The sequence below is a fragment of the Solea solea genome, chromosome 2 (genome assembly GCF_958295425.1).
Source record: "Solea solea chromosome 2, fSolSol10.1, whole genome shotgun sequence".
NCBI classification, from domain to species: Eukaryota; Metazoa; Chordata; class Actinopteri; order Pleuronectiformes; family Soleidae; genus Solea; species Solea solea.
In genome coordinates this window covers 23983372-23996932 of record NC_081135.1, presented here as the reverse complement: position 1 = coordinate 23996932, position 13561 = coordinate 23983372, and the positions used below count along the sequence as shown (strand labels likewise).

General features: G+C 38.3%; 1 protein-coding gene across 8 annotated transcripts in view; it reads right to left on the bottom strand.

Moving 5' to 3' along the window:
- Positions 1-12302, bottom strand: part of uggt2 (UDP-glucose glycoprotein glucosyltransferase 2) — a 33992-nt gene extending 21690 nt beyond the window's left edge. For 2 of the 8 annotated variants that reach the window (XM_058615295.1, XM_058615350.1), the window contains exons 1-22: positions 12188-12288; positions 11640-11832; positions 10026-10108; positions 9778-9908; positions 8711-8823; positions 8416-8593; positions 7920-8016; positions 7773-7842; positions 7525-7625; positions 7169-7268; positions 6657-6717; positions 6324-6415; positions 6006-6156; positions 5302-5421; positions 4981-5066; positions 4714-4849; positions 4132-4263; positions 3852-4016; positions 3159-3282; positions 2980-3078; positions 1097-1191; positions 479-685 (exon numbers count right to left, since the gene is read on the bottom strand). In XM_058615295.1, coding sequence (XP_058471278.1) covers positions 479-685; positions 1097-1191; positions 2980-3078; positions 3159-3282; positions 3852-4016; positions 4132-4263; positions 4714-4849; positions 4981-5066; positions 5302-5421; positions 6006-6156; positions 6324-6415; positions 6657-6717; positions 7169-7268; positions 7525-7625; positions 7773-7842; positions 7920-8016; positions 8416-8593; positions 8711-8823; positions 9778-9908; positions 10026-10108; positions 11640-11767 — 2469 coding nt within the window. In that variant the 5' untranslated portion in view covers positions 11768-11832; positions 12188-12288. Of the gene's footprint in view, positions 1-478; positions 686-1096; positions 1192-2979; positions 3079-3158; positions 3283-3851; positions 4017-4131; positions 4264-4713; positions 4850-4980; positions 5067-5301; positions 5422-6005; positions 6157-6323; positions 6416-6656; positions 6718-7168; positions 7269-7524; positions 7626-7772; positions 7843-7919; positions 8017-8415; positions 8594-8710; positions 8824-9388; positions 9557-9777; positions 9911-10025; positions 10109-11639; positions 11833-12180 lie in introns of those variants that run through there. The other 6 variants (XM_058615341.1, XM_058615306.1, XM_058615315.1 and 3 more) reach the window with 6 other exon arrangements.
- Between the last annotated feature and the right edge of the window lie 1259 nt (positions 12303-13561).

The following is a 13561-nucleotide window of genomic DNA, read 5'->3' as shown; positions in this document are numbered from 1 at the left end:
TTCTTAGAAAATGCAGCTTTCTGTCAGGAACCAGTTAACTACCAACAATATTATTGCTATGACCAATCAGAATCTGTCAGTCATGAAAGTCAAGACTGCACATTCGATTATTCTGATTGACATCAAGTCAATACCTTAACAGCTTTACAAGAACTCAACTGATTAAGACAAACAATTATCTACCAACAATCTGATCAAGATGAAGAATCACGAATCAATGCACTTACTATATAAAAATAAACGTGCTTGAATGTATGTAATTATAACTCACCGTTTTACTATTATATCTTTGGCAAATCACCATATGACTAAGATGCGCCAAAAAAAACAGAACACACAGTGCTACAGAACTTTTAGCTGATTGCAAAAGGACAGATGTAAAATGTTCCAGTGTATTACTAAAATATAAAACGAATGCAAAATGTTTGGAGTCTGAAGTGGCACAAAGCAGTCATGCATTTCTTAATCTCTCCTTTACCTGCATCAGTAACTCCTTCATCTTGGTTCCCTTCTGGAGGAGCTGGCTACTTTCTTCTTTCAGGAGTTTTTGCACAAACTCTAGTGTAGCCTTGGTCTTCTGGGTGACGAAAGAGGCCCAGATAGCCCGGTACAGCACCATTTTATCTTTGCTAGGCTTTCCACTGGGGTTATCTATCACTCCAACACGCACTCCTCGGCTGGCTTTCTGCTCACACACACACAGACAGACAATTCACACAAATATGACACATTCTCACATTTTCAGAAACTGCAGGTGTCACTGAGGAAGGGAGTGTTTTTCCTATTTTATTCTACCAGAACATTATTTCCATAACTAACAGATGCTTGATAACTGTATTACACCCAACGCAACATGTTAACAGGAAACAATTCACTTTAGAAATGTATGTATTAATGGATTTTGTGATAACTGCAGAATAAAGGAAGGACAGAAGGACTAATTACTGAGTAATTATAATGCATTGTGTTATTTTTTTCTGCTTGAATGCAATGTATGTGTCAAAGGTCCTTACAAGAATTTGAAGCTTGTGATGTATTGTCAAAACCACACACATCCTGAGAATACAGGATGGAGAGAATATATGATGGTACTTACCATATGTTTCAGAGCATTGAGCAACAGCTTTCTTCCTGAGGCCCTCTCAAAATCCCCAACTATCCACATAGTCGCAGGACTCATTCCATCCCCATCTAAGATAGAAGAGCAAACTCGTCACATTAAAATACAGTAAGTATCACACTTATCACGCTACATTCAATTAAGCTTGCCTTTCTGTTGTCACACATCGTAAGCAGTGACTGAAATATTCTGGTCAAGAAAAGCTCCAACTTTCCTGGCTTTAACTGCAACAGAAAGGCATCCAGTGGCCACTTTACTCATTTCAACTTTCTAATACTGCGTACAAACCCTGTGTCCCCAGTGCAGCAGATAGAGGTGCTGGAAATATTCCTTTGATTTTGTGCTCCATATTGACGTCCTGCATGGCCACGCTGTGAATGGATCAATTCCACCGCATTCTAAAGATGCTCTATCAAACTGAGATCTAGCGCCTGGAGGCCACTGAAGTAAAGTGAACGAGGTGGAACCAGCTTGCGCTGATGTGTGTTTTGTGACATTTACAGGAGGAAGGCATTAAGATGGGTAGACTGTGATCACAGGGGGATGCACTGCAAAAAATACAAAGGTAAGCTGTGGTGTTTACACTAAGTGTGGAGACAACATACATTTATAGTAAATTCACAGCTCATGTTGTTTACACCAAATTCAGACTCTGTCATCTACTGGTTTGTTGCAGCGCAAATCAAGACCCTTTTAGATCAGTGGATGGTTCTGCAATCTTCTGCTGTCTAGGGTTTGATGAGTTAGTGCTCTGTAGCATCACGTTCCTGTTGTTTCATCTGACAGGGGTGGAAGCCAATATGGTCTGCTCTTGAAGCTAACCCTCTCATAGTTTTGGCATTGATTTGTGGCATGTTCAGAGATGCTCTTCTGCATTAGCTCAGTTGTTACAAATTATTAGAGCTGTCCAAGGCTCCTGTTCTACTCAAACACCACCACTGGCCATTCTTCTTTGAACACTTCCATTTAAAAAACATTTTGCGAAAGTGATGCTAATCACTGAACCACCCATCTGATCCCAGCAATCATTCCACCATTAAAGTCACTTAAATCAAACTCCTTCTGTATTATGTTGTGAGTTTGGACAAAAACCAAGTTCTTGACTGTCTGCATGCTTTTATGTACCAAGTTACTGCCCCATGATTGGCTAGACATTTGCATTAAGAGGCTGGATTACAACTCTATAATAAAAACAAGAGCAGAGGACAAAATGTTGAAGCTCTAAAGTCAACATTAATGCTTATGTGGATTTTGGAGGGGGGGGGGGGGGTAATTATTTAAAAGATTTCTAATTTGGGCTACACTTCGACAATTAGATGCAAGTAAAACAGAAAATGAGGTACAGTCATGACAGTGAATGTAATATTGGTGGAGGAGAACCAAAGGAGAATACGACATCTGTAAGAGGGATGAGAATATTAGAGGAGAATTCTGTCACTAATCATAGTTATATTCCCCTTGGTCAGACTGTTTGCTTGCCCACAGTGACACAATGGCAATCAGCCATCTCAGTCTGAATGAGACACCTACATACTCCAGTAGAGCTGCGAAATGCAGCACTTATAGCCATTTAGACTGCTGGCTGAAAGCCAATAAACAGGCCCAGCAAATATCGTGTTGGAGACACAGCCTGGCCACTCTAACAAAGGTCGAAATCCAGTAAAGGCATGGAGAATTCATTTTTCATTCATTTTAACAAGCAAATGTGCAATAGCTGTTCCACTTTGAATGACAAGATGCAAATGCTTGAATATATCATTTGTGCTGTTGCAAAGCAAATGTAAATGTAAATGATATGGTTTGCATTGATCTGATATTGTGCTTATTAAGAAGGCATAATATCACAGGTAAAGGCTTACCCTTATTTGTAAAGTATTTCATTCTCTTTGCCACTATAGCTGTCTTGTCTCTGGAATCCAAGAATGAAAACACATCTGTGTCCTCCCAATCGTCTACAACTGCAAAGCAAGACAAGGAAAGTAAAAATCTGAGAGAGTGAATTGTTGCTGGATGGTGTATGATGAGTTGCAAAGGTCACCTGGTGTGGCAGTGAAGTCAAGGTACTTTCTGTCTGTGTTTAAAATCAGTGGGTTCATCCTGGGGACAACATTGGCCTGCTCCATTAGATATTCCACCACATCTGAGCCCTCAGTTAACTGACCCTATGGGCAAAGGACAAACTACATGAGAAATGTGTCACTGAGGGCATCAATGCATGAGAATGGATTATCCAATCCATTCTCCACATTTTACATCTGAACAATTAACATGCAAGTGTAAATGTACAATCACAATGATGTGGACAGCTGGGGAGGAAATTTTAAGACGCAAATGGTCCTGCTATCTAGCAAATCTAGCAAAAAGCAAGATGGCTATTGATCAATACTTAAATTATTTACCACATTACCACTCGCAGTGCTGGCTTAGCCTATATTCTATACTCGGCTGCTGCAATAAACCATTAAAATTTAATCTAATTCTACATTTAATACCATGTATTACTTGGTTTTGTAATCTGTCAAACAACACTATTGCAGGCCACTTCCTAATCCACCTAACAGTAACTCCAAGCCAGTGTGGAAAATGTGCATACAATGCATGAGTGACAACTACACCTGGTATAGTTTGTTTACTTCCACTCATGCATGTGTATGTATCTAAATATGTTCTTAAATTCTGGTAGGGTGATTAGTATGAGGAGTGTCTCTCCTCCTTAACTGATGAATCATACCATATAGACAGCTCTCTGGAAGGTGGTGGTGGTGTCCATTATGCGCTGTAGGATGATGGTCTCAAGCTCATCTGGGTCCATCTCATCTGGGCTCAGAGGGACTCCATTAAATAAAGCCAGAGGGAAAGCACCTAGGCCACTCTTTTTGTAGAACAGAGCACCATCCTGAAACAAATAAAACATGGACTTAATCATGGGCTGTTGCACCCATTTAATCAATGATTAAGTAATGACTTAATTCCAATGGAAACAAAGATAAAGGAGAAAACAATTCCTTTACCTTCCTTGTGTAATCATACTCCGACTCTGCACCTAGAATCCTTTTAGCATTGGCACTTGGAAATTTTCTCTTCAGGAAACTTGTGAGTGCATCAACAGTCAGCAACTCCCCAACATCTATTTTGCTGTACAGCTGCAAGATAGTGGCAAGTCAAATCAAAAGTTAACATTTACCAGTTTGAATTGACGAGCACAATCCACTGACCCATCTAGTTAAAGGATAACTGAAAAAAACAGTGAAACAACTGATTTCCAAGGGACAGTAATAATGTAGTGTGCTTCTTGATGTTTTTTTTACACACGCATAATGATCCAGCCAGACTATAACAAATTTAAATCAGTTGGAATCAGTCGGATCAGTTTTTAACTGACATATCCAACTGTGATTTCCAACTGAACTCGTGTGAATTACACAGGTCACAGTCAGATAACTCACAAAGAGCAATTGAACATGTTGATTGTTTTTTATCATTTGACTGACAGTGAAAGGGCAACACAGAACAACATTCGATCCTTACTTGCCATATGATAAAAGGATTTTAGTCATTCTTCAACAAGTGATTTATAAATGAGACATACTTACTGAGATCATGGACATCAGAGCCTGGGATAAATCATACTCGTCTGCAATGTAATTCACTAATCGGTACAACCCAATCCCTGCATCTGAGAAGCCATCAATCTCATCCTTGGTGTTGATGACGAACACAAATCCAATTCTGTGACAAAAGGGGCAAAAACAAGAATTCAATTTGCAGGTGAAATGAGAATCACTAGATGGTAACGATTATACATACCAAGAGAGGATCACATAAACAGCTGTAGAGGAGTGAGAAATAACAGCACCAACCTCAGGGGGATCTTGTGCTTGTAGAAAAGCTCTGCTAGCTTTACCAGCTCGACAGTTTCTTCTTGTATTGGATCTAGGAAAAGCACCTAGCAACAGAGGTATAATCAGCCAGAAGAGAGAAAAGTGCACCCTGTCAGAGACTAATATAATAATCAAAGCCATCTTAAATAATCCAAAGGTACTATGTGCGTCAGAATGTATTCATGTTTACAAATGATTAAATTGGTTCGGACACAAGAGTCAGACACATCCAAAGATTTGAATAGGGTTTTTGTTTGTTTGGGTTTTATTTTTTTAAATCATCTTCTCCTGACAACTCACCAAGTTGAAGAAATTGCGTCGGATCTGTCGGATGACACCAGGAAAGGTTGCTCTGAGGAGCTCCTGTACACCTGTTGGCCAGCTGCGGTACATTGGGTCATTCTCTATGTCATTTATCCACTTGAAAGTGAAAAAGAAAGAAAGAAAAAAAAAAGATAATCTTATCTTACTAATCAAGAGCTCTGCAATGAAATAAGATTTAGCCATTAGAAGTGGTAAAATAAATAATTAATATAAAAGAAAAAAATAAATCAATGAAAGGGAGGCACTGAGAGTGTAGTTCATAATGAAAGTGAAAAAGTAGGCTCCATAAATGCCATAAACATTTGTCATAATTTCTCTCCATCTCTCACATAGGTATAGTCTACATTTTACACATGAAACAACATTTTCAGTTGAAAAAAAAAAGGCTTAGTATATTCGTTTCTCTGTCATTTTTTATTGTACCTAGAATATTAAAATGGCCAGAGGGACCAAAGGAAAAACTTGATTTTTTTTAATTTGATAGCTTTTTTTGGCTATCTTCCAAGTTAATAACTGAGATTTCTGGCAGGCATGAGACTGTTGCAAAAGCCTGATCCACTCATTCAGATCCTGGTGCACATATACATACACACACACACACACACACACACACACACACAAGAAAAAAACCTGCAGTGTTGATCTAGGCCAGATGAATAATTCATCTGAACGAGACTCACCATGATAGATGGATGTCTGATATCTAAGGCATACTTGTCATCCACAGTGTTCACAGGTAACCTCAACAGCTTGCCCTGATGTTCTCCTTTTATGCCTAGGTTATGAAGACCCTCCAAGACCCTGGCCTCTCCTCTGAGGATGTCTAAAATGCTGTAAAAGGAAAGATAATTTTTTTTTTAAAAAACAGATATGTGTAGCAGGGGCTTTGAAAAGTGCCTCCTCTGATCTTGATGTAACAGGATTACTGAGCTGATGAAGGTCTGATGCTTTCTGGGGAGAGCACGGCAGACCACTGACACCTCCTGCTGTGTTCTTACCTAAAAGGGTTGTGAACGTCCAGATCAATGTGCAGTCCATTGATGAAGAGCTCTCCATCTCCCACGTGAACACCAACTGTCTCACTAAGATGCTGAAAGAACAAAGTTCAAAGATTTATTTGAATGTCTTTCAACAAGAGAAAACTTACAGAGACTACAAGCTGTAAAATAACAAATATGGAGCTAGCACAAAACAAGAGTAAAAAATGTGGCATTCAGACACAATTTAGAATCATACTATTTAATAAAAATAAAACTTGAGCAACAGCTAAAGATGTTATCAAAGACAACCTTCCACACTATCATGAGGGAATGCTGCTTATGATATCGCACCTTTTGGTTCGCCTCAATTTCTTTTCTCATTTCCTGCTTTACAGCCACTCTTGTCAGTGATCTGTGGGAACAGTAAAATATGTCCAGTCACCATCAGCTTTTACCATATCCCCAGCTGGCAGTAAAATGCCAGTTTTAATCTCCAAAAACCTGTGGGCTTCAAGATGGTACATTCACAGTCAATTCCCTGTAAACACCCAACACTTACTCAGCACTTTTTGGTGTTATTACAAGCTGCCTGAGCCAAAATAAGCAAGCATCACAAAAGCTGATTAGATCTCTTTGCAACAAATGCACCGCATATTCTGGGGAAGTAATGGGTATCATGGCAAAAAAGTAACAGCTCAAAACAGATGAGGGTTTTTTTTTCAAAAAAAGTATATTTCAGATGCAATTACATAACAGCATTCATTGTGTGGGGCTTGAAAAAAAATGGATTTAGATTTTTAATTGCTACCATGTGTACAGAGAGAGAGAGAGAGAGAGAGAGAGAACAAGATGCACTTCCTTACCTGGCTTTGCTTGGAAAGTTCTGACTAAGGTCTCGCATGACCTTTAAGGCATCAAACTTTGGCACGGACATGATTTTGGCAGCTGCTTGGAAACTTAGATCTGTAGATCATAAACAAACTCATCAACATATGCTGTATATACACAAATGGAGATTGTGTTTTAGCAAAATAAATTTATGCAGTACAATCAAAGAAAAATATATTGACTGTGCTTTACCACACTTGCTCAGTTAAACCAATAACATGCATTTATAGGAATTTAAAAGCTCAAGAGAACAATTTTATTTAAACGTCATATATGACTAATGATGAATGACTTTTTTAATCTCTCAGCATTTGAAATACAAGACTGATACCTTGCATTTCCCACACTTTAAGAGGAGCCATATCATTGGTGCTCTCCAGAAGATGTTTGTGAAGCTCTCCAAGTTGCTCACGCAGTTCAGGGTGAGATTTCCTCAAGAGGTAAAAGTAAAAGAATGAATTACAAATATAAGGCAACGATTTATTAATTAAGTGTTGCAAAGGAATGTGATGCTGAGAAGCAACAGAGAAAAATATAAGAGGTCAGAAAAAGAAGCATTTTTGAGGTTAAGCTACTTACTTTAACGTTCCAAAAAAGAATCCTTGTACATCACTATCACCATCCTCTGTATTTACACCTGTCTTTGGATCTATAAAGCAAAACATTTGTGCTAAATTTCCTTTCTACACAGTGAGGTCCAGCATGTTTGATGGGTCAACAACTGACCTTTTACTTTGGTGTCATCAACAGCTTTGTATTCTGTGCTTTTGATAGCCAACTCAACACTATAGCCAGATAAAAGCATCTTTTGAGGTTTAGGATCCTGCAGCAGTGAAGAAGCAGAGTGATTAATTAAATGAACATAGTGTTGTTTACATGTGTTGTGTAACAATCATTAATCACTACAACTCATCCACTCTGAAATCTCATCCTAGAAAAAATGCTTTCTGCTTTCTGTATATACAGACAATCACTGGGTTCAGCTGCTTTATCCACACTCACAGATATTGACATTTGATGCAGTGACTCTTGCAACTAGCAAAAAAAACAACAGTAACATTAAAGTGAACATTTTGGCAAGCTGTTCTTAAAATAAGGGTAAACAACTAAACTCTGTGGCTATGATTATAACCCTGTTGCTGTCAGAACGCAGTCTAAAGAAAACTGTACATATTTTTTTGAATAATCACTTTTAAGTGGAAGGAAAGCCATTGCTACTCACCGCTACAAAATGCCGCAGCACATAAATAAGTGTACCCTGCTGAGCTTTCTCAGAGAGCACCTTATGAAAAGAGACAAACTTCTTGGTCCCAATCTCAGCATACAGAATCACAACTGGCACATCTGTTTTATTGACTCCTGGATGTGTGTGATCAGTCTTGTATAAATATGGTTTTGGCCTGCAAACATTTTGAAATAAGAGAGACAATTGAGAGATTTGTATCAAGAGCATTCTTAAATCAATCAGACTAATTATAAAACGTCAAATCTAGCAAGACAGTGCCATTCCATGTTACCTGCCTGCAGCTGCCTTCAGGAGCTTCTTGATGTCCTTGGTGCTGCAGCTATGCTGACCATGGACGGACACAAAGGCAGGGCAAGCCTCAGGCGGAGGCTCATCACTGGCTATCTGTTAAGATTAAGGGGAAGAGAAATGTTTTCTGTCATACAGGCTAAAACATCATTTTAATACTGCTGATCTGTGGTTTAAGTCTTAGGGTTTACACACAGTAAAATGTATCACTGTGAATCACCAACACAACATTTAAAATTTGCCTTATCATTGCTGAAACCAAGGCAATTTAAAGTCAAATTAAAACAATTTAACATTTATGTTAAATGAAAAATCATGGTGGGTGTCTAAGAATGTACATTTAATGTATTACTCCAAATTGCTGCAAAAAAACTCCTATAACAGTAGGGAAATATATGGTAAGGACCGACAATGAGTCTCACTCTCAGTACATTAATGTTCAGTAAATAAATAAAAAAAATGTAGCATTCAACACAGAAGTATAATAATGACAATAGTCATTAAAGGCTCTGCAAAGGGATTGAGAAATTTATAAATTAAGGGCAGCAGAGCACTGTGACTTGATTCCCAAGCTGCTTCAAGTTATTTAAAGCTCTAGTGTGTGATGTCTGTCACCAAAAAACACTGATAGTCTCGCTCCCACCACAGACTTAGCCTTTACCTCAGGTGAGCCTGCAGAGCTTTCTATCAGGACGACTCTAGGTCCATATTCCATCCATTCTCTTTCAACGTTTATTTCACCTCACTCGTATCAGAAACAGGGGAATAATTCCTTAGATTTGCTGCCGTCTCACTTTACTAGCATAGCTGTTATGCTTCTGCTTTCCCTCTGTTGATCATGACGTGAAACACATCACTCTGTGTCACCACAGACACAAAAACAAAACACTGCAATATTGAGGAACACAGAGAGAATCACGTAGAGCTGACAGGCTTCGTCAACATTGTGTAAACTTATTTGACAATGGTTTGAAAGTAATGGACATTTGTTCATGTTGCAAAGTTACACACTACAGCTTCCAATTTTTTACTATTTGGATCACAACATACCTGATGGGATGCATGAACAGCTGGAGAGTAAGACCGCAGGGCCAGAGCAAATTTTAGAAGATTAAGTTGAAGATCTGTAAGGAACTGGCCAGCCTTCTTAATAATCAAGTTATAGTACGAGCGCACAGACTCTGTAAGACACATAACATTTGTAATGGTGAGAAACACACCTCTCCTCATACACCAATACATAAAATCAGTGAACATACTTCAGCATGACTAAAGAAAGGACATGGTTTCAAACATACCTCCTTGCTTGTACACTTTGAGCTCTTTCACCGTGTCAACAAACTGCCAGAAATGTTCGTTCCCATCTTCCCCAATAAATTCACTGCAATTAAGAAAAAAGAAAGAATTAGTCATGATTAATTTATATTACCTGCAGTAACCTATTTCTGAGAACTTTTAGACAAAAACATTGAAAATAGCTGTGCTATTAGTTTAACTGGAACAAGCCCAATTAAAATTAGACCAATCCTTGACATCCAAACACCTTCTAAAAATGCTGCCAGCTCATTAAGTTTTGGTTAAATATTCACTTTCATACAAATCTGAAGCTCACCTAAAATGTTGGGTATAAGTTATTTACACAGATAACCGGTTTATGACATGAAATTGTAGTGAAGAAAGCAGCTGAGCCAAGGAAGAGTGCTGAACAAACAAAGCTGCTGAAACAGCATACTTTATTTTCAGTATAAGTCCAAATATTGTTTCTACATAATCATATTATCATACATAACTGCAATTACATAAGCACAGAATATGATCAGTTGAGGATTTTTTGGAGGGCTGTGGTGCCGGAAGTGACGTACTGAGGGCCGTAGTACGCAGGCCCAAGGACTTAGCTGATCAAAATGGCCGTCGACACCTACGAAATATAGCCTTTACCGTGACATTTGTTTACTTGTTATATAGCCTTACCAGGTCATCTTGGCCCTAACCCTAACCTCACTTCTTCTCCATGCCTAACCCTTCTTGTACGTGATATACTTAGAAGACTCTCTTCTTCCACTTTTCTGAAAGTTCTCTCAAAATCCTCTATTGTAGTGAAAACTTCAGGACTTCTAGGTTGGGGAATAGTTGCCGGCACTGGCTTTTCATTGCCAGCCATGACAGATCACGTGACCGGCATTCCCAGGGTGTACTTACACCAGTCCCTGTGTACTACGGCTCTCAGTATGTCACTTCCGGCACCACATCCCTCTGAAAAAATCCATGACCCAGGGCTGGGCAATAATTCAATAACATCAAATATCCCAAATTCAATGTACAATAGCACTAAAACAAAGGTTAAATATATATTGTGAAAATACACTTGGATATATAACATGGAATTGTTATTAATGTTTGAAATGTGCGATTGCAGATTGTTCGGATTTTTGTCAGTAAAGAGGTAGAAACCACAATTAGCTCAATGTTCACTCAGGATTTAATTATTATTAAACATTATGTTAAGTTTTCTCACATTTACCTTTTACCTTTTAAAATATTTTAAATCCTTCATTTTTGGCTATCTCATGTTACACTGAACTGCCGACAAGAAATAACTGCCCTGATCATGGAAAACACAATTTAATCCAATAACCTTTTTTTTTTTTTTACAGCAGACATGTTGAAATGTTTAAGAAAGAAAAGCACAGGTGTTACTGGTATCAACAATGGCTCTGTTTAGGCTATTTTAGCCAGTATTCACCCTTAAACAGGATAAGCTAAATGGAACTCAGTCATCATTAATTTGATTGTTTACACCTGTGATATTCCTACAAGAACTGTCAAAATACCTGCCCTGTGTCAAACACCTACTATAACTTTTTTCAAGCATGGACAGGAGTTTCATGTCCATGTCCAGAAATGATGAGTACCTGGTCTCCAGGAGGAAAGGCGTCATGTCCCATTTTGCTTGCAGACTGGCAGTAACTCCTTTAGATGCTGATACGACATGATGTATATTCAGCAACAACAGCGACAGCACAATAATGGACCTCATCATCTCCGGTGCGACGTGTCATGAACCTAGAGCAAGGAGAGACCTCAGGGCTACGCAGTCCGTCTGCCCTTTGATGGATGCCAGTCAATGCCACGTAGTGTAAGTTGTTATCTCACACATGCACATATTCATGGGATTTACATAGAAATATATGAGATACACTTATGACCGACGATGGCAAAAAACACAACACAGATTACACAAACCCCTAAAGTGTGAAGCTACATTAGAAGAAACACGTCGGACGGATACAGACCTAACGTTACTTATCATGAATTAACTTAAACTTAAGCCGTGACAGAAAATGTAAACAATACAATGGGGTGATTTGACGAGCGCACGCCGGTTGTTACAAGGGGGAATGTAATTATAAGTCCATAAGCACTGGTTTAAAAGTTTCCAATAATATTGCTCACCACTTACTGATGCTAACTGCTTCCATACAAAGCAAAGGCTGCAGGTAGGTATTTTTGGGAAGCTAACTATACCCCAGTCAATCTGGTAAATTGCCGGCGAATCAGGGTGGCTCGCGCTGGCCGTTATACACGCCGTAAACAAACTCAGTCAAAACTTATTAAAATAAACCAAAATTATCTAGCTGTTTGACACACCGTGTATTATGTTATTATCATGGACACTTGAGGTTGAACTGTTTTCCATCAAAATAAAATACCATGGGAAGTGAGGAATTTGATCAGGCACAGCAGCAGACAGCTAAAGAGACAGACGCTTACTTCTAACGGTTTCCCTCACGAACATGTCGTGTATTGTCTTTGGCGAGTTTCCACGAACAGTTTAGCGTAATGTGCGTTAATAAATCTGTAAAAACGTATTTTTCTGTAATCGTATTGCCATTATACACAGATAAGCAGCGATTTGACAGTGGACTGGAATGTGTTATTATTCCTATGTCTGGCTTTGCACATTGTTTAGAATTAATTACGTATCGCTGTGTGTCTAGTATTGAAATGATTTTTCATCGTACAAATGTTGGGTGGTTTGGACTTTTTTGGGTCAGTCTTGAAGATGTCAAAGATTAGCCAAACTATCAAATATGCAAGTTTGATTACATGATGCACAAAAAATAAATGGAATATAACAGTTCCATAACATTTCAGTATATCAAGAAATATTAATCTGTAATGTTTTTAACAGTTTTTGGAAGTGGACAGTTTTGTCCTCTAGTGACTTAATAGGGTAGTAAATTAAACTGACACCTGAGGGTTAATATAATGTATTTGTATAACTATGTATTTTACTATTACTATTTTTTTTATAAATCTTATCATTTATTTGTTGTTATTTATTTAGTTATCCTATTGTCAAACATTGCACATTGTTGTTCTCAGAAACCTGTCAAGTCACCAAATCTCATTTATTCAAACATATATTTTATTTTTATGGGCAAGTGGAAGGGAATTGGGCTTTTAACTGAATGGTTGCTGATTCAAATTCCAGGGCATGTCAAAGGCTGGGGTTCCCCTGAGCAACCCACCATTGCTCCCCCGGGCACAGATAGTGCTGGCTTGTGTGTGTTCACGACTGATGTGTAAGGATGGGTTAAATGCAGAGGTCAAAATCACTATCCTTAATTGGTGTGTGTGCAAATAAAACTAATTATATTCGGAAAAGTTACATTTTTTGATTGTTTTTCATATACAGTATTTAAGTTATAGTCATCCAAAATCTGACACAACCTACAAATCATAACTTCTTTGACACTGCACAGCTTGTGGCATATTTCTGTAATTTTCTGCTGACTTTGTAAAGCCCCTACCATTAGTAAACTGTGTGTGA